Below are 23,039 nucleotides of genomic sequence, written 5' to 3'. Positions count from 1 at the left end.
GCTTAGCGGAAGTCGCCTTGTACTACCAGGAAAAACCGGTTTAATGGGCAACAAGTTGAGGCATTCCTTCCTCTCCTTGGGGTTATAGTCTCTATGATACAACCTTGTCTAGCCATAGCCCACTTGATCACGCACGCTGGCTGCACGCGCTATAGAAGCCCGTCCAAACGATTTTTTTTACATGTTAACTCGCGAATACGGCGCGTCACATAGGTTCGGTCTAAACTTTCAAACCCGTCTGGTTTTAACATGGGCGTCTATGGGAGGGGACCAGTTTTTTCAACGTTTTTGACAATATTAGTGCATCTACTGGTTCAAATCTCTTGAATTTTTAATGAGACGTGTATTGAAAGGTTTGATATTATCCTGTAAAATTTAAAGTCTTCAACTATAATAGTTTTTTTTAATAAAAAATAAAAATCATCACATATTATTTCTTCTACTATCAATTTCTCTACTATGTGATGATTTTTATTTTTTATAAAAAAAACTATTATAGCTGAAGACTTTAAATTTTACAGGATAATAATCAACCCTTTCAATACACGTCTTATTAAAAATTCAAGAGATTTGAACCTGTAGATGCACTAATATTGTCAAAAAAGTTGAAAAAACTGGTTCCCTCCCATACACGCCCATGTTAAAACCAAACGGGTTTGAATAGGGACTTGGCAGTACTACATCATGCAACGTCAGGCTACCTTCCACTAGTGCTAAAAAACATACCAGGAGGAGGGGCTTATATAGCGTTCATTCTTTTAAAAAACATACCATAATGGCGCTGGGGGCGGAGTTAAGCCTGAATTGCCAAGTCCCTATTTTAGACCGAACCTATGTTATTCTCATTTTTAGGGTCGATTGAGCGGGCTTCTATAGCGCGTGCAGCCAGCGTGATCAAGTGGGCTATGGTCTAGCGGAAGCAAGGCGAAATTACAATTTATAAATGCTTATGTACAGTATTATATCACTTTAAAACAAACCAACAAAGCGTAGTTAGGGAAATGTGAGAATAACATTTTTCTTGTGTCAGCAGCAAAATTTCGCACCCATTTACGACATGCCTGTCTATATAGTTAACACTTAATAGTCTATGTTTTTCTCTAATTAATAGCGAATTCCACTTACTGCTCTCGGAGCGCTCCCATGGAGCAATAAATATAGGAGACCCTGATTTAGCAAAAACAGTCTTTAACGAAGCCGAAAACTACTTCTCCCATTTATATGGCTCCATGGGAGCGCTCCGCGAGCAGTCAGTGGAAATCGCTATAAGGGTTACGGCATATTGGAATTATATATGGCAATCGGCATTGTGTCAAAACTTTTGAATTGAAGTGTACTGAACTCTACCAAAGCTACCGTCTCAAGTCGTCTGCTTTTGGTTCTGCAATCTCCGAACTTTTATGGAGTAATAAACTAATAAATAACGTTACCCAAAGTTCCAAACTAGTAGTTTAAATAAGAACTACATTACGAAATAAAATTTATTGAATTTTAGTGTCTCAAAATTGAAAACTATAAATTTTACATCCAACAATGCCACAACCATGTTCAATTCCAAACTGCAAAAACAGCATTAAACATGACGGATGGTTTATTGCGCATAAATTTCCTAAAGACAAGGTAGCATGTGACCTCTGGATGGCTTCATTTCGAAATGCCGGAATAACAAAGTATGTTATTAAAGGGAAAGTTTAGATAACGTAACATTAAAGAACGGCCTTTTTATAAAAATATAAAAGGAAAAATACTTAAAAAAAATGATCTCTTATTACAAAATAATTAGTATTTAATTAGTCAGAAAGTCTTCAAAATGAGGACTACTGCGCCGCCATTATTTTTAATAGCGTCTGCAAAACGGAACAACAGGGATTGGTTGAATTCTCACAGGCTGAGAGCTAAGGGTGAGGGACTCGGGAGGGCATAGCCCACTTGATCACGCGCTTTACAAAATAATTAGCATTCAATTAGTCTTAAAAACGAGGACTACTGCGCCGCCATTGGTTTAGTAGCGTCTGCTAAATCGAACATCTTACGCGCGTGATCAATACTTAAAAAAATAAATGATCTCTTATTACAAAATAATTAGTATTTAATTAGTCAGAAAGTCTTCAAAATGAGGACTACTGCGCCGCCATTGGTTTTAATGGCGTCTGCAAAACGGAACAACAGGGATTGGTTGAATTCTCACAGGCTGAGAGAGCTAAGGGTAAGGGACTCGGGAGGGCATAGCCCACTCGATCACGCGCGTAAGATGTTCGATTTAGCAGACGCTACTAAACCAATGGCGGCGAAGTAGTCCTCGTTTTTAAGACTAATTGAATGCTAATTATTTTGTAATAATAGGAGATCATTTATTTTTTTAAAAAAATATTTTTCCTTTTATATGTAGAAAAAGGCCGTTCTTTTAAGGCCATGTTATGTTACCTGAACTTTACCGTTCAATGAAAGAAAGATATAAAGCTATCTCAGAAACAGTGTGACGTCACCCATGCTATTTGCCCATAGAATAAAAGCGGTACCAAATATGGCCGCCAACTGTTAAAGCTAAGCCAGTGACGTTTTACCTAGGCACTGACGTCACAACTGAGATAGCTTTATTGGTCACCACACACCTGTGGCTTGGTTCTAGCATCAGTCGCCACCTGGGGGCAGTTCCCCCCCCCCCCCAAATTAATTTAGCTGTAAAATGAAATATAATAAATGAAAAATTGTGAAAACTATGTTGTATTTCAGAAATTTTCAATATTCGAGTATAATATGTGGCGAACATTTTGTTGGGGGTAAAAAAACAACACTAAATTCAGTCCCAACAATATTCCCTTTGAATGAAACTGAACTTCCTCTGGATGAGGATGACGTTAACAACCTCGAAGTTGACCTCGACACACCTGCAGAAATTGCAATTACTAAATCAAATAAAAGATCGTGCAATTGTCGCAACCTAAACTCAAACAAAATGAAAGAAAAAGTATCCGACCTCGAAAACCAAATTTCTCAAATGAATATTGAAAACCGAGAACTTAAAAAATGCATTGACAAACTTGTAGTTGCGAATAGATCCCTGAAACAAGCCAATGATAGACTAGAAAAAAATCGAGTTAGCATGGAAGCTCTCGCTAAATACGAAGAAATTATCGATCACCCCAACAGATTGGAATACTACACTGGATTTAGAACCAAAGACGATTTTAACGCGTTATTCGACTTTGTCGAACCAGATTTGATTTCGAATAAAGCTACCTTTAATTTACCCAGAAACAATATTCTACCATTAAAAACGCAATTACTAATTGTACTAATTAAACTACGCCTTAATCTGGATTGCATCGATTTAGCGTATCGTTTCGGAGTACCTCATTCCTTCGTTAATAAATATTGGGAATCTTGGATACCTGTCATGCATTTTAGATTAAGCCAAATACCAACATGGCCATCCCCAGAAATATGCGATAAATATCGTCCGAGCATCTTTAAAAAAGATCGATTCGATATCGTAGATGGAATTCTTCACAAATTCGACATTACCATTGCTAATTCAAGCACGGATGAATCGGAGTCTAAAACGGCGCTAATAGCTTTGGCTCCTAATGGTTTCTTCATGTACGCTTCGGATTTGGTTCCTAATACGCTTACCGATAAAGAACTGATCATAGAAACGAAGGTTTTAGACAAATTCACCACAGGAAGAGGTGTAGTAATTAAACGAGAGTCTATGATGGAGGAAGAATGTGCCAAGAGAAATTTGACGTTGGTTTATTCGCCTACGGAACAAGATGGATGCATGTTCGAGCATGTTGATAGTGTAACCAGCAAAATCAGTTATTTCAGGATATTAAGTGATACCTATGATACAACGACGTTTACTGGTGGTTCCGATGAACTTAATTCGGTTTGGCATATTTGTTGTGCCCTTCTTAATTTCATTGAAAATTATGATAAGCCTGTGTAACGAATTGTTTCAATAAAGTACTTCACATATTTTTCACATGAAGTTGTTATCGCATACTACTGAAAGCTTTAAAGGGAGGGTGAAGTAGAAAATTTTTTATACAGGGTGGCTTCGGTATTTGTGGCCAATAGCTTCTATGGGATAGTATTATTCCACTGAAAATTGTATGTTTCCTACCATATTGTGTTGCAGGATTGATAACGTGAATAATAGATATGTAATGCAATACTCTGCTGTAATCGAAATAATGTTTAACGTATTGCCTACAGCTTAAAGGGAGGGTGAAGTAGAAAATCAAGTGATTTTTTATCGATTTTTCTACTAATTATAAGACCTGTCTGCATTGTCAAACATTCAGGAAATACTTCGGAATGATTTTAAAATTCAAATTAGGTTCAGATTTTAAGGATAATTTTAAAGAAGGTCCTCCGACCAATCGCGTAACGCCCTGCCTTTTTATTAACAAAATTCTCGTGGCACGTTCTGTGTTGAATGAAATTTATCACGAGATTTGATAAAATTCGCACGCGACGTGATTTTGTTAATAAAAAGGCAGGGCGTTACGCGATTGGTCGGAGGACCTTCTTTAAAATTATCCTTAAAATCTGAACCTAATTTGAATTTTAAAATCATTCCGAAGTATTTCCTGAATGTTTCACTATGCAGACAGGTCTTATAATTAGTAGAAGAATCGATAAAAAATCACTTGATTTTCTACTTCACCCTCCCTTTAATATTGGGTGATATGAACTGTCTCGCGCTTTTATTGACTTGAAAATCACGCGGTTTATTTCCACGTGCGATTTTATAACACGATTTGGCGCGAGATTTTAAATTTTGAAAAAAAATTTTAAGCTTAAGTTTATCAAAAATTCTTACGTTAAAGATAAAACCGTGACGATTTTAATCGTTATGAATTGCTTATTGGATGCAATAAGTTCGATTCATTTACCGAAAGTGTTTAATAACAAATATAAAAAGTATAAAATTAATAAAACGAAAGGAAACAAGCATACGGATACTTCCGGAGATAGATTTGCTATTTACGGACACAGAGAAAGGGAAAAATTCCAAATCCCAATATTTATTAGCGAACCCGAAAGGCCTTTACCAACATTTTCAACATTTTTTAAACAAAACCAGCACGACAAGAGACCAGGGATAGACTTTTTTAAGACGGAATTCCCAACGGTTAATATTTACTTCAGTCCGACTCATAGACGAGTACATAGCCCCTTCCTTCAACACGTAACCAAAAAATTAAATTTTCTTATTGGCTCACTAAAACTACGTATTGGTGACGTTGCTGACAAGGAGGGCCAATAATACGTAATTCCTGTTTACATCTGTCGCTATGACTACGACCCCTCTTGCGTTGTACCAGAGCCCACTCGATCCGCGCTCCCGGACGCTGCGCTGCTCGCGCTATATAGCGCGAGCAGCTTACGTCGTGATGCGCGTGATCGAGTGGGCTATGGTTGTACAGAAAAGCATCTTTACAGGGGTTCAAAATGAAGCTGTCTAAAAGCAAGGGCACGGAAATTATTCGGGAATTGTTTTTAATAGCAATTAAGAGGTAGGGAATTTATTGCCGGTGTTTTGGATTTGGAGTACATCTGTAAAGGGTGAAAAGTGTTCGCTAATTCTTTCTAAAGCCAATCATGTCTACTATCCTCATAATTTTGTAAGCGAATTTGATGAAGTTAACCAAGGCTTAGTGAATGGCCAGGAGTTTTGTGAGCTTAGTGTTTTGTTAAAACCTGTTCGTGTTGTAATATCTATGAAGGCTTTTAAAGCATCACTACAACTTCATCAAAGAGAAATAAATCGTATTTCAAAATGTGTTTTGATTTCAAGCCCTATGTCTTGTGTTACTTCCATTTTTAAACAATGTTCTTTCAAAAATTACAATCGGAGCCCAATCCATTCCAACTTGGCAGACGACGTTTATTTGACCCGGATATACATACAACGCCATAATGAAAATAAGACCCGCCTCTTCTTTCATACCCCCCCCCCGTCACGGGTAAGGGGGTCGTGGACTAGGACGCGCACCCGAATAACCCTGTTACCCATTCCGTCTTAAAAAAGTCTATCTATCCCTGAAGAGACTAAACAGCGGTGAATTTCAACACGTTGACCAACCAGATTCGCAAATTCCGGAAAACATGAATAAATAGACTGGGCGGAATAAACTCCGAGGAAAGGAACACAATCTAACCAGAAAAATCAGTTATTTCAGGATTTTAAGTGACACCTATGATACAACGACGTTTACTGGTGGTTCCGATGAACTTAATTCTGTTTGGCATATTTGTTCTGCCCTTCTTAATTTCATTGAAAATTTTGATAAGCCTGTATAACGAATTGTTTCAATAAAGTACTTCACATATTTTTCACATGAAGTTTTCATCGCATACTACTGGAAAATTTTCACGAAACTTATACAGAGAAATAATAAATATCAGTTTTTGGAAGAATTGTCAGTTTTCTAATTCACTGTCATTCAGTTGCAGATTTAACAAAATATATACAATTAGATAAATATTTTACTGCACATTTTCCTCCCAACTAACATTTTGTACTTAATGTGGAGTAATATCACAAATAAGGGGCACATTTCGCAGTCTTAACCAGGCATAAGAAACATGCAGTCATTGGGGTCTTTCATTGCCTCAAAATGGATGCAAAGTTATTGCTTCCATATTGCGCTACTACCAAATGGTGCTTTGGAAAATGAACGGCTAGATACACAGGGGGCAATTCTCTAACTTTTTAAGCGAGTTATCGCAAGTGATAACTATCGCCTAAAGGGTTGGTGCCAACCTCGTTCCGTCTATGAGAGCGCGATATCTAAATTGGTGATTAGTCATAGGTGTCATTGAACCTTGAACGAAAAGCGAATTGCCCTTGTGCTTATAAAAAACAAGGTGGACAAGCTAACATTTTTCCGTCTTTAGTTATAAAGCAAGCGATAACTTATCGACCAGTTTAACCCTTTCGATAAATTACCACTCTCGTGAATATTAAAGACGGTAAAATTTTAATTTGCCCACCTTTGTTTTTTATTAGCACGAGGGGAATTATTCACGAGACATCAGCCGCTTTTAGTTCAAGGTTTGATGACATGTATGACTAATCACCTATTTAGATATCGCGCTCTCATAGACGGCACGAGGTTGGCACCAACCCTTTAGACGATAGTTATCACCAGAAGTAAGATGAGACTAGAAGTAAAGAGCTCTAGAATTGGTAGTAGATCCTGGCACTGGTGAACAAATTTGAGGATTTTATGTCGCTTCCATCGCGCCTACGCTAGAGAGAAAAAAAATTGGTCGAGTTCCAAAAAAATTTCTTACCCCCTTCCCCTCAACCTAAAGCCGCGGAACACGGACGCGGGTGCTTGAATCTAGTTCGGCCGTCTACCGCCGCGAGCGTCTCACGTTTTGGAGGGAAAATTCTGAAACCGCTACCAGAGGGCCAACCGTTGGTGTGTTATCAAGAATATTCACTTTGGCCAAGTGAAGAATTTGGTTACCTCAATACTTCTAGTACCTTATCCTACTTCTGTTATCACTTGCAATAACTTGCTTAAAAAGTTAGAGAATTGCCCCAATTATATGGCAAGTGCACTGTCAATAAGAGCTTATTCATGCCTCACTCAAAAAATCACGTACCCTTTAAACCCATTTTAATTTTATTGGTCAAAGCTTCCAAAAAGATAAAGTTCCAATTTGACACCTCAGTGTTTGTGTATAACCAAACTAAAAGGACTACACTGCGCCATATGAACTTTTCATCATGATAATGTTGCTGCAAAACTATAACGTTACATAACGAGCCATTGTTTATTTTAAACAAAAAAACGACTTTTATTATAACGTTTCACAATATACAAAAATACAAAAGTATAAATTTAATAAATTTTCAAAACTATAGCGCTGCTTGTACTATTAACGTTGACTTAATCACAAAAGATAGAGATATTAGATGCCTTGGCTTATTTAAATATTGCCTTCCAGTGATTTGTTATCATCTGGAGTGATTACAGAATCATCATCTCCTCCAATACAAGCTGAAGTTGACCAGTTTTGGATTTTTTCCCCATAATTAAGATCACTAAACCCAAACCCATTTCGTTTAAAAACCTTTTTAAAATTAATTTTTCATAATTAAAGCAAATGTCGGCTTATGTGGCCCTTCTAACATGCTGGTTAATCTTCTACACACCAATTTTACCTTGCCAAAGGCAGGAACCAATTAGAACTCGTTAACCTCGAGGGTCGAGATAAAACTAGACTTTGAGGGTCAGTTAACTCCGCCCCTCGACTATGGGGGCATCTAGTGGCATTTGTTAAACATTATGGCTAATCTTTTTCACACGAATTTTACATTGCTAAAGGCAGGAACCAATCAGAACTCGTTAACCTCGAGGGCGGAGCTATAAAACTAGCCATTGGTAAGCCTTGCGGCTCAGTTAACTCCACCCTTCGACTATGGGGGCATCTAGTGACATTTGTTAAACATTATGGCTAATCTTTTTCACACGAATTTTACCTTGCTAAAGTCAGAAACCAATCAGAACTCGTTAAAGAGGGCGGAGCTATAAAACTAGCCTTTGCTAAGCCTTTGCTGGTCAGTCAACTCCACCCCTCGACTATGGGGGCATCTAGTGGTATTTGTTAAACATTATGGCTAATCTTTTTCACACGAATTTTACCTTGCTAAAGTCAGAAACCAATCAGAACTCGTTAACGAGGGCGGAGCTATAAAACTAGCCTTTGCTAAGCCTTTGCAGGTCAGTTAACTCCATCCCTCGATTATGGGGGCATCTAGTGGCATTTGTTAAACATTATGGCTAATCTTTTTCACACGAATTTTAGCTTGCTAAAGACAGGAACCAATGAGAACTAGTTAACCACGAGGGCGGAGCTAAAACTAGCCTTTGCAGGTCAGTCAACTCCACCCCTCGACTATGGGGGCATCTAGTGGCATTTGTTAAACATTATGGCTAATCTTTTCACACGAATTTTACCTTGCCAAAGTCAGGAGCCAATCAGAACTAGTTAACCTCGAGGGCGGAGCTAAAAGGAGCCTTTGCTAGGCTTAGCGGGTCAGTTAACTCCACCCCTCGACTATGGGGGCATCTAGTGGCATTTGTTAAACATTATGGCTAATCTTTTTCACACGAATTTTACCTTGCTAAAGTCAGGAGACAATCAGAACTCGTTAACCTCGAGGGTCGAGCTAAAACTAGCCTTTGCAGACCACTTAACTCCACCCCTCTACTATGGGGGCATCTAGTGGCATTTGTTTAAACTAAACTACAGCCGAGACTTGCTTTAAAGTAACCCTTTAACGTAACGGATGATTTCTTTCTTACCTTTCATTGCTGACTGAGAGGAACTTTATACGAGAAATAGAGTCAAGGAACTTATCATAAGCAGGAGGCGAAGAAACAGACCCTGTACGGTTCCTGTTAGTATGAACAGATCGTGACTTTCCAATGTTTCCTTTGCCGTTTGTGAAATTTCCACAGCCAAAGGTTTCATTGTCATTTTGCATGGAATCGTCAATTTTTAGATCCAACCATGAAATGCTACGAAAATATAAGAATAGGATTAACGTTTATTTAAATCGGTTGGATTTTTAATTAATTAGTATATTTATTTATCAAGTATACATATTCGCCAAGCCTTTTTTGTCTAGGCTTCTATGCAAATAGAAAAAAGAGTTATGTATGAAAAAACATGTAATTATGGAGCAAAAAAAAAAAAAAAAAAAAGAAAAAAAGGAGGGGAGTGGGTGAACAAAATTTTAAGAATTTAAACTATAAAAAATAGAAACTAATAAGACTAGGCTATCTAGCTGTAAATCGTTCTGGACAGGGTTCATACAATTTTTGGAAAATCAATTTCCTTGATATTTCCACGTTTTTCCCCATATACTTCCCCGAATTTTCCAGGTTTTTCCCGTATAGGGAGTATCCTATGGAGCAAATGTTAACGAAGGAGGGGGGGGGATATGACTATTACATAATCAAAGGACCTCCCGTATCTCTAATATAACCAGAGTTTTGAGCCTCCAAAGTATAGTGTAATGTTAATCCTATGGAGGGGGGTATGTTTATGAACATTTTGCTTAATTACTCGGCCCCTGTTTGTCGTAGCCCCACGTTTTTAGTATGGTTGGAAGGGGGACAAATTGGACTATAACATACTCAAATGACATCCCCGTATCTCTAATAGAACCAGAGTTATGAGCCTCCAAAGTATAGTGTAATGTTAATCCTATGGAGGGTATGTTCACGAACATTTTCCTCAATTACTCGGCCCCTGTTTGTCGTAGCCCTACGTTTTTAGGATGGTTGGAAGGGGGACAAATTGGACTATAACATACTCAAAGGACATCACCGTATCTCTAATAGAACCAGAGTTATGAGCCTCCAAAGTTGGGTGTAATGTTAATCCTATGGAGGGTATGTTCACGAACATTTTGCTTAATTACTCGGCCCCTGTTTGACGCAAATTTCCCTGAATTTTACTAAAAATTCTTAATTTCCCTGAATTTCCCCTGAGGTTTTTGTCAACTATTTATTTCCCTGATTATTCCAGGTTTTCCAGGTTTGTATGAACCCTGGCATCACAAGTGGCGCCACGTTGATCCTTCCTGGCCCAAAAATGGCGAGCTCATACCGGGGTAGCCGAAAAACATGGCGAGCTATCCTCCCACAATTTCTTTTAATTTAGTCTCCGCAACAAGAAAAAAGCATATACCTCTTTAGAGCATTCCAATCAAGAGACGCATTCTCATTTTCAGATTCCTCAGCTTTGACTTCGACAACCATTCCATAGTTTCGATTACTGTAAAATCTGACATTCTCAAGCGAGACAGTTGAAACTTGAGTCGACTTTTCATTAGCCTCATCCATGTTTAGAGAGCCACCAAAGCTAGTGTCCGACTCCCCATCAATTCGTAGACCAGTTCCTTCGCAATGATGAATGCAAGAAGATTTCATGGTCAAACTACTTCCGAGTCTCATGTTGACACCATCAATCTGATACGTTTAAAGTTGCGTTAATATCCTTACCTTCATGAATTGCTTATACAGGTTACTGCAAAAAGGGTGGTAGAACCGAAGTAGAGTGTGTTCTATGGACAATTTTGAGGCGAAAATGTTGTATGACATTTTGCCACAAGGACCACCCTAATCAAGTTATGATTGGAGTATTTTAAAGATGACCCCATAAGGAGTTGAAAGACAATGCAGGGTTCATACAACTTTTGGGAAACAAATTTCCCTGGGATTTCCAGGTTTTTCCCGTATATGGGGTATCTATGGAGCAAATGTTAACGAAGGAGGGGGGGGGAAATAGGACTATAACATACTCAAAGGACATTCCCGTATCTGTAATGTAACCAGAGTTATGAGCCTCCAAAGTATAGTGTAATGTTAATCCTATGGAGGGGATGTTTATGAACATTTTGCTTAATTACTCGGCCCCTGTTTGTCGTAGCCCTACGTTTTTAGTATGGTTGGACGGGGGACAAATTGGACTATAACATACTCAAAGTACATCCCTGTAACATTTTGCTTAATTACTCGGCCCCTGTTTGTCGTGGCCCTACGTTTTTAGTATGGTTGGATGGGAGACAAATTGGACTATAACATACTCAAAGGACATCCCCGTATCTGTAATAGAACCAGAGTTACGAGCCTCCAAAGTATAGTGTAATGTTAATCCTATGGAGGGGGATGTTTATGAACATTTTGCTTAATTACTCAGCCCCTGTTTGTCGTAGCCCTACGTTTTTAGTATGGTTGGATGGGGGACAAATTGGACTATAACATACTCAAATGACATCGCTGTATCTCTAGTAGAACCAGAGTTATGAGCCTCCAAAGTATAGTGTAATGCTAATCCTATATGAACATTTTGCTTAATTACTCGGACCCTGTTTGACGCAAATTTCCCTGAGTTTTACTAAAAATTCTAAATTTCCCTTAGTTTTCCCTGAGGATTTGTCAACTATTTATTTCCCTGTCTTCCGGGTTTGTATGAACCCTGTAGGACTGGCCGGAGCTTTTGGGGTGAAGGGGGGGGGGTCAAACTATTGGCCATTCCTTATGACCCAAGAGCTTGGTGTCTTTCTTTCTCTGGAACTAAGGGCGGACTTCAACCCAAGAAGGGTCATCCGTTAAAAACTCCAAACGGTGACTCCGGACAGCATTGAGCATTTTCGACTCAAAATCACCCACATAATCCTTTGTACCACCCTTTTAGAAAGATAGTGCAGTACTGTATTTTAACTTGACGTACGTACATTTGAGTACAAGACATTGCAGCTGTCCAGAGTTACAGCTGCACCTTCCAGGACAATAAGTCCATAATCTCCACCACTAATAAAACAATCTTTGGCACGTAAAGCTCCCTTATGGACTAGAACTGTAGTTTTCATGGAGCGATCAGGTTTTAAAGTGACATTCTCGATTACGACATCCGACGCGGAACAGTTTAGGAATATGTCACCACCACCCTTGCAACCTTCAATTATTATTTCGTCTAAACCTCCCATTCCTAAAACATTCGTTACATTGTGCAAGATTAGTATTAGGTAATTAGTTTAGTTATGGGAACACTAGATTAGGTGGACCCACGTCATGTTTGACATTATAGAGCCATCTCAGAAGCCTTAGTGTGACGTCACCCATAGAACCAAAGTGGTACCATACATGGCCACCCACTGTCAAAGCTAGGCCCGTGACGTTTTACCTACACACTGACGTCACAACTGAGATAGATCTATAGCGCTATCTAAGGAGCCTTTGTGTGACGTCACCCATGCTATTTGCCCATAGAACCAAACAGGTACCAAACAAGGCCGCCCACTGTCAAAGCTAAGCCCGTGACGTTTTACCTACACACTGACGTCACAACTGAGATAGATCTATAGAGCTATCTCAGGAGCCTTTGTGTGACGTCACCCATGCTATTTGCCCATAGAACCAAACAGGTACCAAACAAGGCCGCCAACTGTCAAAGCTAAGCCCGTGACGTTTTACCTACACACTGACGTCACAACTGAGATAGATCTATTCAAACTTAGTTCCTTAAAGGGACTGTAAAGAAGGCATTGGCAGGTGGGTAAAAATTATTTGAAATACTCGTAGGCACGTGACTGAGGTAAGGAGTGGTTCAAAGAAGCTTAGTTCGTTTTATTTCTAAAACAAACCTAAGCGGGTCTGTCAAGTCCACCATAGATTAACTAACGCTAGGGATTGTTCGTTCCCCCTTAAAGATTAAGCATGCATGTTCCAAACGCCCCCTAGCAGCAGCTACTATCCCTAACCGGAAGTTATAAGTAAATTGGACCAAATATCACGTGTCCTATGACGCCAAAATTAAAATCCCGCCTAAAAATGGGCGCCGCCATCTTCAAAATCCACAAAAACGATTTATTTTGTCTAAAGATGGCGCTATATCTACATCCGTTTTGGTCCATTAAATTGGGGGAATGAAGAGGGGAATCAAGGAATAATTCGGAACATGTAGTTGGCGATAGAAATACATGGGAAACACGGCTAGTGAACAATCCCTAGCGTTAGTTAATCCATGAGTCCACCCTCGACTTTGGTAGCATCTAGTGGTATTTGTTTCAACTTAACCACAGCCGAGACTTTGTTCAACTTCTCAGTACGTACGTGTGTGGGTAAAAGAATTGTACCCCAGGGATTATGTCGTACTTGTGGAACCAACCCTTTAAGGGTCCCCGCCAAAAAATATAGCTCGCATTTAACCTCCATACCTTTTATAATGATATTTTCTTCGATCCAACCAAGGGACAAGCATTTATAAGTATCAGGATAGATGAGAACCTGCTCCCCAGATTGAGCGAGCGACACTGCTGTCTCGGGACTGTCATACATTCTGACAACTATGTTTGGGTCTAAAGTAATATCCTACAAAAATTGAATGATATAAGCATCGTGCAACTTCGGTTGTACAATGGGGCAAATAGAAAAACGCCATCTATCGACTATCAAGTACAATAACTACAGAAACTTATCATCTCAACCATTATTTTGCAGTAGATAATTAGAAAAACCCTGCTTAAGGTCGAGCTAAAGCCAACTTGGGAAGGAGGGAGGGGTTGTTCATTTGCCTTTAGTTTCTGCTCATTTCCAAGCAAGTGTTTCAATTAAAAATTTCAAGACTTTACAAACCGAAAGACAACATTTCAAAGATTACAACAAAATTGTGAAAAAGTTTTATTTTTGAAATTACATTAAGTTAAATGACATTAAATTTAAAGTTACATTACAATTTTGCATACACGCGCATTTACACCTACGCTAGTGGTTAATCGAGACAGTTTTGGAAAATGTCAATTATTTAACTAATTAAGTCACTAATTAAATTAATTTATTCGCTTAATTAGTTACATAATTGACATTTTCCAAAACTGTCTCGATTAACCACTAGCGTAGGTGTAAATGCGCGTGTATGCAAAATTTTATGCAATTTAAACGACGGAAAGACAAGATATATTGGAATTAGTAACTTTAAATTTAATGTCATTTAACTTAATGTAATTTCAAAAATAAAAGTTTTTCACAATTTTGTTGTAATCTTTGAAATGTTGGCTTTCGGTTTGTAAAGTCTTGAAAATTTTTTTATTTGAAACACTTGCTTGGAAATGAGCAGAAACTAAAGGCATATGAAAAACCCCTCCCCCCTTCCCAAGTTGGCTTTAGCTCGACCTTAAAGGGAATGAGAAGCTTCGTTTGAAAAACCTCTGATTTATATAACAAAAGATAGAATTAACTTCTGTGAATTCAAAAATATCAAGCTTTTAATTCTCCCTCCGATTTCTAATTATTATTTGCCAATATTCATTTGAAAACGCTTCATTTGAAATTATTAGAAATCCACTTTTTATGAAAGGCTAAAACGTTTCCCGTAGGCTGACGTCACAGATATATTTTTACCCTTAGAGATGGCGCCACTCTCTCCGCTATCAGACCCAGAGTTTAGACTGGCGAGAAGCTCGAGACGCCTATAATAGGATTCCCGCCCTTTTTTCCCCTGACGTCATAGCGATGTCATCAAACGGGCAAACAAGCTCGACAAGCCAAATTATCGATATATATCGAAACTGAGTTTAGTTTTCGCGATTTTTCAATGGATTTTAAAAATAGAAACTTTGTGCTTCAATTATATTAAAAACTTGATATTTTGAAAGTAGACACTCGCGAAAGTGTAACATTACGTAATACCACTTTCGTGATAAAATATGATATGAAATTGTAAATTAGTGAAACCCTGCTTAATTTAATAGACTAATGGCACCCCATGTTATTTCCCCATAGAGCTTAATACAGTCGAAGGCAGAGGACTGCCATTACTCTATTTACCTTAATTTTCTCAAGAGTAATATTTCTCCCGACTAGATGCAAAACAGGATAGGTTCTTTCATTACAAATGGTACCACCATTGCTAAGACGAGACACCATAGAGGAATTGCTGCTCATTACTAGAGTTCTTAACATGGGATTTTCCAGCATTTCAATTTGTCTTTGGAGGTCTTCGAATTCCGAACGATACTCGATGTTCTGAATGACATCGGCTTCGTCATATTCAGCTTCGGAATCACTCGTATTAAAGTCACGGAGTTTTTCATAAAGATCCCAAGCTTGTTCCAAGATTTGCGAGACTTTCCTCGCTATAGTTTCAGGAACAATTCCCTTATGGATGTCGAAACACCTGCGCAGTAGAATTAGATCCGTTATTAGTCAATTAGATGTTTTGGTTTTAAATATAAAAAAATTATGCTTCCAGGGTTCATACAACTTTTGGAAAACAAATTTCCCTGAGATTTCCAGGTTTTTCCCCACATACTTCCCTGAATTTTCCAGGTTTTTCCCCTATATGGAGTATCCTATGGAGCAAATGTTAACGAAGGAGGGGGGGGGGCAAATATGACTATTACATAATCAAAGGACATCACCGTATCTCTAATATTACCAGAGTTATGAGCTTCCAAAGTATAGTGTAATGTTAATCCAATGGAGGGGGATATGTTTACGAACATTTAGCTTAATTACTCGGCCCCTGTTTGTCGTAGCCCTACGTTTTTAGTATGGTTAGATGGGGGACAAATTTGACTATAACATACTCAAATGACATCCCCGTATCTCTAATATAACCAGAGTTATGAGCCTCCAAAGTATAGTGTAATGTTAATCCTATGGAGGGAATGTTCACGAACATTTTGCTCAATTACTCGGCCCCTGTTTGTCGTAGCCCTACGTTTTTAGTATGGTTGGATGGGGGGCAAATAGGACTATAACATACTCAAAGTACATCCCCGTATCTCTAATATAACCAGAGTTATGAGCCTCCAAAGTATAGTGTAATGTTAATCCTATGGAGGATGTGTTATATTCAACATTTTGCTTAATTACTCGGCCCCTGTTTGACGCAAATTTCCCTGATTTCCCTGAATTTTACTAAAAATTCGAAATTTCCCTGATGTTTTTGTCAACTATTTATTTCCCTGATTTTTCCAGGTTTGTATGAACCCTGAAATATGTATTTTAAAATTCAAGGTTTCAATATTTTAAATAATCTTTGGCGACATCTTTAGGATAAGTACACCGTTATGGCGACACCCATTTCCAGAAGTCGCGTCTCACGCAATAGGGAAAGGACCAAGGGGTGTGGCTTAAAATAGCTTCTCCCCTTTCCGCCAAAATGGCGACAAGTTTTACAAAGTGGAAGGCAAGTGGGGGATTGCGCCTGATTGGCTAAGAGTTCAGTGTTGTTCTTGGTAGTACAATTGTACTTTTTTAGTACTTTTTAAAGTCTTCAGTACGAAATGTACATTTTCAAATTCTATTTTTTAACATTAGCGTCTATGGGACGAAAATTACGCCGCAAGATGGCGCCAAAAGCCTTTCGTGGAGGGGAAGGAAATTTTAATATCCCCAAAGGGAGAAAAGTACGTTTTCAAAAAGCCTCACTGTCACATAATCCCTGATGTTTAGTTCTAGAGATTTTCATCTCTTCGCCCGCTCCCTATAACTAAACTATGCAACTTATTATGCTCAATTTATACACTTTCAAGTTTTTAAAACAATCAACACGCTATATATGTAAATTGTAAAAAATTAAACGCTACAATGCCTACAAACATTTTTTAGGAGTAAAAATAATTTTTAGTAGAAAAAATGAATAAACAAAGAATCCTTACAACTTCAGCCGGGGTTTGAGGTGTTTCTCAGCAAAAACTACATCATCGTCATCTTCTTCATCCCATGGTCGCCATAAGTTTTGATAGAAAAACCTATCATAAAAATTAAGGCAGCATAAGCTTGAGATTATTTAAGTCAAGAGTTCTTTAACATGAATAAAGTCCCGACTGACTGATAATCAACGCCCAGCCCAAACCGCTTGCCCTAGAAGGCTGAAAATTTGCAGGAACGTTACTCATAAGTAGTAGGCGCGTACTAAGAAAGATTTTTCAAAATCCGCCGCCATCTTAAAAAATGGCGCCCAGAAATGTAAAAAAACGCTTCCCTATGCAACAAAGTCCGCGCGTTTCAACCGATTTCACAGATATTTAGTACACTGGTTTCCTTTAACCTATAGACGGGTTGAATGGTCTTTCGGGTTTTAATTTGTTGCCATCTTTTTAAATGGCAGCCAGAAATTTAAAAACCCTTCTTTATGGAATAATGTCCGCATGAAAATTAATAACAAAAATGTTAAGAGTGCCTTCGCTCCTAGGGTGCTACAACAATATCAGTCATCGGTTAAATCTACCCATTCTTTCTAACATTTTGATGATAGTTCTAATTACACGCGAGCGACGCCGTGGGTAAAAGCTAGTAGAATATATATATAGATCGAGTCGCAACGTGAGATCTCGAGATCGACGTTTCGCAATACACCTTTTGTCGAGCATGAATCTTTATCAAATACGAGTGGCGCCACCTATTAATCACTTTTAGAACTTTTTTATTACCGTTTGCTGGTATAACTATAATCTGCGTAACAAGCTGTCAATGTAGTTTTTTAAACGTATTAAATAAAATACGAGAGTTAAATAATAAAACCTCTAGGCCTTTTTAATCTAATAAATAGATGAAATAAAAATTATAACGATGTTTCTGATTGCAAATAAGTAATAAGTAAAAGTTGTAATTAGTTCCGCTAGAGGCTCACAGATGGCGCTGTCATTTTTTTTTTTTTTGGTAAACGTGCTTGGTAAAAACAATGTGTTTCGTGGTAAGCTGATTTGAATTGTAACTATCTCTCTCATTGGGCCCACTATGCTTAGCAAAGGTTAATTTTATCTCCGCCCTGAAGGTTAACGAGTTCTGATTGGCTCCTGCCTTTGCGCTACAGGAATCAACATTTGCTTTAAGTAATTTTCACCTCAAAGTTCCGTTTGTTTGAAGCTAGTTCGGTTGAAAATTCATGTGTGGTGCCACCTTGCGGCCATGTTTATAAATACAGAATTTTATGCCCCTTTAAAGCAAATGTCGGCTACTGTGGCTGATCTTCTGCACATGAATTTCACCTTGCCAAAACAGAAGCCAATAAGAACTTATCCATGGCATGAGGGCGGAGCTATTTAGCCTTTGCTAAGCCTAGAGGGCAAGTCAACTCCACCCCGCGATTATGGGAGCATCTAGTGGCATTTATTTAAACTAAACCACAGCCAAGGCTTAATAATAACAGAGAGAATTTAGAAGGGGAGTGGAAGGGGTGGTTTGGAATGTAGCGCAACGTCGTCTGCTAAACGTTATCTAGGCAGGTCGATTTCCGGTATGATGCGTTTGTAACAGAGAGATTTTAGAACACGTGACCGGAAACTCGCCTACCCCAAAAAGCTCAACGCGACATCTTGTTTGGGCGTCATCACGTTTAATAGAGTCAAAGGGGGGGGCGTTCCACTCCCCTTCTAAATTCTCTCTGATAATAATAGGATGACAATTTCCAAACAGATTTTTTTGTAAAAAAAATCACTTTCCTAAAGGGCCATCCATGCTTGTAAATGTGCTCATAAACAAACACTCACTATCTAATGTCAGGAGACATATCATCAATGCCTCAATCAATCTCTAGTCAAAAACTTTAACGTTACTCAAGTTGAGTTACCTATTGTCTCAGATTTCCCTAATGTGCCTTTAATGGATGATTTTTTCCCAACCGTGTTACAAGTCAGGTCTGCCATCCAAAGCCTTGATGTTAAAAGTGCCTCGGGTCCTGACGGGATTCCCAATAGACTACTAAAAAATTGTAGCTCGTCCTTAGCTCTACCTTTACAAAAACTGTTTACCCTGTCTCTGGTGGAGAAATCCGTGCCTGATGAATGGCGTAAGGCCCATGTTACCCCAATTTATAAGGGTAAGGGCGCAAGATCTGACCCCAATAATTATCGTCCCATTAGTTTGACCTCTACCATCTGCAAGCTTATGGAGAAGTGTATTAGGATGGCCATTTTACACCATGTTCACCCTTATCTTAGTGAGTTCCAGCACGGCTTCCTCCACCACCGCTCAGTAGAGACCAATATTTTATCTGCTCTCCATACGTGGACTTCTGCCTTAGATAACGGTCACCGTGTTGACATAATATATCTCGACATAGCTAAGGCTTTCGACTCTGTTCCTCATAAACGCCTCCTGTCCAAACTTCGAGCTTATGGTCTTTCAGAAAACATCCTTGGTTGGGTAGAGAGTTATTTATCTGACCGGTTGCAGGCAGTGCGGGTGGGGCATGAACTAAGTGATTATCTTCCGGTTTCGAGTGGTGTTCCACAGGGTAGTGTTTTAGGCCCACTCCTTTTCGTTCTATATATTAATGACCTTCCTAACTCCTTATCCTCCCACCCCCGACTATATGCAGATGACCTTAAGTTGTTTCGGGTTATACACACCTATGACGACGTCTCTGCCCTTCAGAAGGATCTTAAATATCTTGAATCCTGGTCGCGTGATAACGGCTTGGAATTTAACTGTGATAAAACCTTGGTATTGTCCTTGCACCGTCGTCCCTTTAACGTTAGCACGCCCTCACCATATTTCCTTAATGGCCATAATATTAGACGGGTTAATGAATGTCGCGACTTGGGATTAACACTAACCCACAACCTGTCCTTTCATTCCCATATCCAGGGTTCTTGTAGGCGCGCCAATAATCTTTTATCAGTAATCAAGGCCAATTTCCCAGGTATCAGCCCCCCTTTATTAACGCGTCTTTTTCAATGCTACATTAGGCCGATTTTAGAGTTTGGCAGTCAAATTTGGAACCCTACTTCCCAACAAGATATAAAATTACTTGATGGCGTGTCGGGCAGGGCTAGCCGTATTCCGTACCCTTTAAGGCGCCACCCCCGTGATGTCCGGTTGTCCACTTTAGGTTGGCCCTCCCTCACTATCCGCCGTACTTATTTAGATATGGTCAGCCTTTTTAAAATTTTGTCTGATCCTAGTCAAAAGTTTTTCACTTATTCGACCCACACCAAAGGCACCAGGGGGCACAGTCGAAAGCTTTTCTTGCACCCCTCACGTTCAAAAGTTTTAAGGGACTCGTTCTTTCGAAGGACCATTGCTATATGGAATGCCCTTCCCCCTGAAATTGTTTCAGTTCGTACAGTTCCCCAATTTAAGCGTCTTTTAAAATTACATCTCGCACTAACTTAATTATTATTATATTTTTCTTAAACGCATATAAATATCAAAAACCCCATTACCTATAGTAAATCTTTATTATCAATTATATTTATATCATTATTATAATTTATGGTTCCTATTTGCGGATTATTCAGCACTCGCTACTTGAATTTCATGTACATTGTTTTTCCTACTATGTAACTTGTTATATTGTCTACTTGGAGCTGTATGGCTATTTATAGCCCTAGCTCGTCATTAATAAAACGGAGCAAAAAAAAAAAAAAAAATCATTACCTTATGTGTTCTATAGCTAGAGCCGTCTTCAAAAAGAAACCTTCATCGTCTCCGTCTGTTAAAGGGTAAAGTTCGATGAGTGGCACTACCAATTCTCCATTATTAATCTTGTGCAGGCATTGAAAATCTGGACTGTTTTTCACGTTTGCCAAATCAGGTGAATCAACAACTCCAACTATTTTAACAGTGCTTTCTAATTTGTTCATGCTGACATCTAGTACCTGTTGGAAATAAAATACACTGTCAATCATATTTAGGCCTAAACCAAATAAACAACGGCATTTAATTATATTATTAACTATTATAATATAAACAACGGCATTTAATCATATTATTAACTATTTTAATATTGATTAAACAATGCCTAACAACTTACCTCAACAAGAAAATCACTTTCTGTATCCAAATGATTTAAAGGTGATGTAGTCTTTGTGGCTCTCCAAATCGCATTCCATCCAACAGGTTCTACGTACGTGTTCATGTATTCTATCAGAGCCTTTTCAACGTCGCTTGTTGAAGCCGCAATTAAAATTTGATTCGCGTAAACATTGAATAAATCATCAACAGTAAGATCATGTAAATTTATGGAGTAGATAGTTGGCGGTAGAGTTACGATTTTTAAAGGGGATTCACTAGATTTATCCATGATCACAAGGAACTTTTAAAGTACTGCACTGCAACCAATTCAGCTGAGATCTAATCTAACTGCCAACGAACCTTCACAAATTCACACAATCACGAATCTAAATGTGACAACTGACAACTTCCCTCAAATTTTTGAAACAGGGTTGCCAAGTTTGCCAATCTATTTTAGAAGGTACAACAAGGTGCAGAGGCTATAGTAGAGTCCTTAATCTTGAGAAAAGCACACTCGATCACGCGCTCCCCGAAGCAGGGTACCTGGGAGTGGGTTGAGACGCTGGTTCCTTAACCACACCACAGTCCACAGCGGCGCCTACCACTTTTGAGTTTTGACTTAACTGTAAAGCCGTGCAACCACTACCAGGACCCCCGAGGTTCTATAATTCCTATTAAATCCTATATTTTCAAAACTGGCCTATATAACCCTATTTTTTGCAAAATTCGACAAAATTCCTATAATTTTGAAGTTTGCGCGAATACATAGCTTACAGGCGTGGAGGATTCATACCACTTGCACAAGGAGACCTGACAACTTAGAGTGTAAAATAGCAGACGATTTTACACTCTAAGTCCCTTGGTCTCCTTGTGTTAATGGTAGGAATCCTCCACGCCTGTAAACTATGTATTCGCGCAAACTTCAAAATTATAGGAATTTTGTAAGCAACCCATCGGTTAAACCAGGACTTTAAATAAAGAAAAAATAATTTTTTAGTGTCCTATATAATCCTATAATTCTGGAAAAACGTCATATAAAATCCTATATTTTCAAGAAAAAATACCTATACTATAATTCCTATGAATATTTCGAAATTCGGTTGGGGGCCTTGCCACTACCCAAATGGGGGCTTTTTTTTATTTTGGGGCCAAAAACAATCATCAGAATGTCAGTTTTTGCTCTCTACCACCCATATGTGTAATTATTTCTGTCGGGGTTTGTTCAGGCGACACATAGAGAAAAATCACCCTTTAAAGCAAGTCTCGTTTGTGGTTAATTTAGTTTAAACAAATGCCAGTAGATGTTCCCATGCCATGGCCCGTTAAAAGAATTATGATTGGTTCCTGCCTTCAGCAAGGTAAAATTTGTGTGTAAGAGATTAGCCAACCTGTTAGGAGCACCACAGAAAGCGACATTTAATTTAAATCACCTTTTACTAAATTTCAAGAGATTTAAACCAGTATAGTACACAATAAATCCTGGTACCTAAAGCAAATTTTAAAAATTTGGTTTTTCATAAGCCTATGGTATAAGTCACAAAAGTAAACACAAACCTTTTATTACGACTCCCAGTAAGCCAAAAAGGGACACTGTGGCGCCGCCAGACGGCGAGTAAAGTAACTAAAGTTTTAAAAAAAAATTCAAAACCATGTCGGGAACAACAAATCGAAACATGTGGTTAATAATTGATTGCAGCGCTCCTAACTGCAAAAATAATAAAGGAAATGCTAGAAATTTGTCTTTTTTCCGATTTC

At 38.5% G+C, this 23,039-nt stretch overlaps 2 protein-coding genes and 1 long non-coding RNA gene across 3 annotated transcripts; 2 read left to right on the top strand and 1 right to left on the bottom strand.

Annotated features, from left to right (window-relative positions):
* Positions 1 to 1,283: 1,283 nt before the first annotated feature.
* LOC149616248 (uncharacterized) lies at positions 1,284 to 3,985 on the top strand. The gene is made up of 2 exons (XM_089856598.1): positions 1,284 to 1,670; positions 2,734 to 3,985. Exons 1-2 carry the CDS (start codon positions 1,534 to 1,536, stop codon positions 3,947 to 3,949), a joined length of 1,353 nt encoding a protein of 450 aa, XP_089712724.1. The 5' UTR covers positions 1,284 to 1,533; the 3' UTR covers positions 3,950 to 3,985.
* A 3,834-nt stretch (positions 3,986 to 7,819) lies between these two features.
* Positions 7,820 to 21,750, bottom strand: nesd (SHC binding and spindle associated nessun dorma). The gene is made up of 9 exons (XM_089856634.1): positions 21,304 to 21,750; positions 20,928 to 21,148; positions 17,204 to 17,296; positions 15,366 to 15,714; positions 13,757 to 13,910; positions 12,275 to 12,528; positions 10,726 to 11,006; positions 9,333 to 9,548; positions 7,820 to 8,068 (listed from the first exon to the last, which is right to left on the bottom strand). Exons 1-9 carry the CDS (start codon positions 21,571 to 21,573, stop codon positions 7,954 to 7,956), a joined length of 1,953 nt encoding a protein of 650 aa, XP_089712760.1. The 5' UTR covers positions 21,574 to 21,750; the 3' UTR covers positions 7,820 to 7,953.
* On the top strand, positions 19,949 to 20,920 carry LOC149616247 (uncharacterized). Its single transcript, XR_016375885.1, has 2 exons — positions 19,949 to 20,379; positions 20,453 to 20,920. It is a non-coding gene; the product is annotated as an uncharacterized LOC149616247 (long non-coding RNA).
* Positions 21,751 to 23,039: the final 1,289 nt, after the last annotated feature.

The sequence above is a fragment of the Phalangium opilio genome, unplaced genomic scaffold, assembly GCF_054372755.1.
Source record: "Phalangium opilio isolate 3A_F unplaced genomic scaffold, DU_Popi_V2 ptg000217l_1, whole genome shotgun sequence".
NCBI lineage: Eukaryota > Metazoa > Arthropoda > Arachnida > Opiliones > Phalangiidae > Phalangium > Phalangium opilio.
Note: the sequence above shows the minus strand (reverse complement) of the source record. Positions and strands in the feature narration are given on the sequence as shown.

Excerpts from the sequence above, each read along its gene's own strand:
- nesd (XM_089856634.1), bottom strand. The coding sequence starts at position 21,573 with ATGGATAAATCTAGTGAATCCCCTTTAAAAATCGTAACTCTACCGCCA. Across the intron at positions 13,911-15,365 it reads TTACTCTTGAGAAAATTAAG|GATATTACTTTAGACCCAAA; the intron begins GTAAATAGAGTA and ends CAATTTTTGTAG. Across the intron at positions 12,529-13,756 it reads AGAAAATATCATTATAAAAG|GAATGGGAGGTTTAGACGAA; the intron begins GTATGGAGGTTA and ends CGAATGTTTTAG.
- LOC149616248 (XM_089856598.1), top strand. The coding sequence starts at position 1,534 with ATGCCACAACCATGTTCAATTCCAAACTGCAAAAACAGCATTAAACAT. Across the intron at positions 1,671-2,733 it reads CGAAATGCCGGAATAACAAA|AAATTTTCAATATTCGAGTA; the intron begins GTATGTTATTAA and ends GTTGTATTTCAG.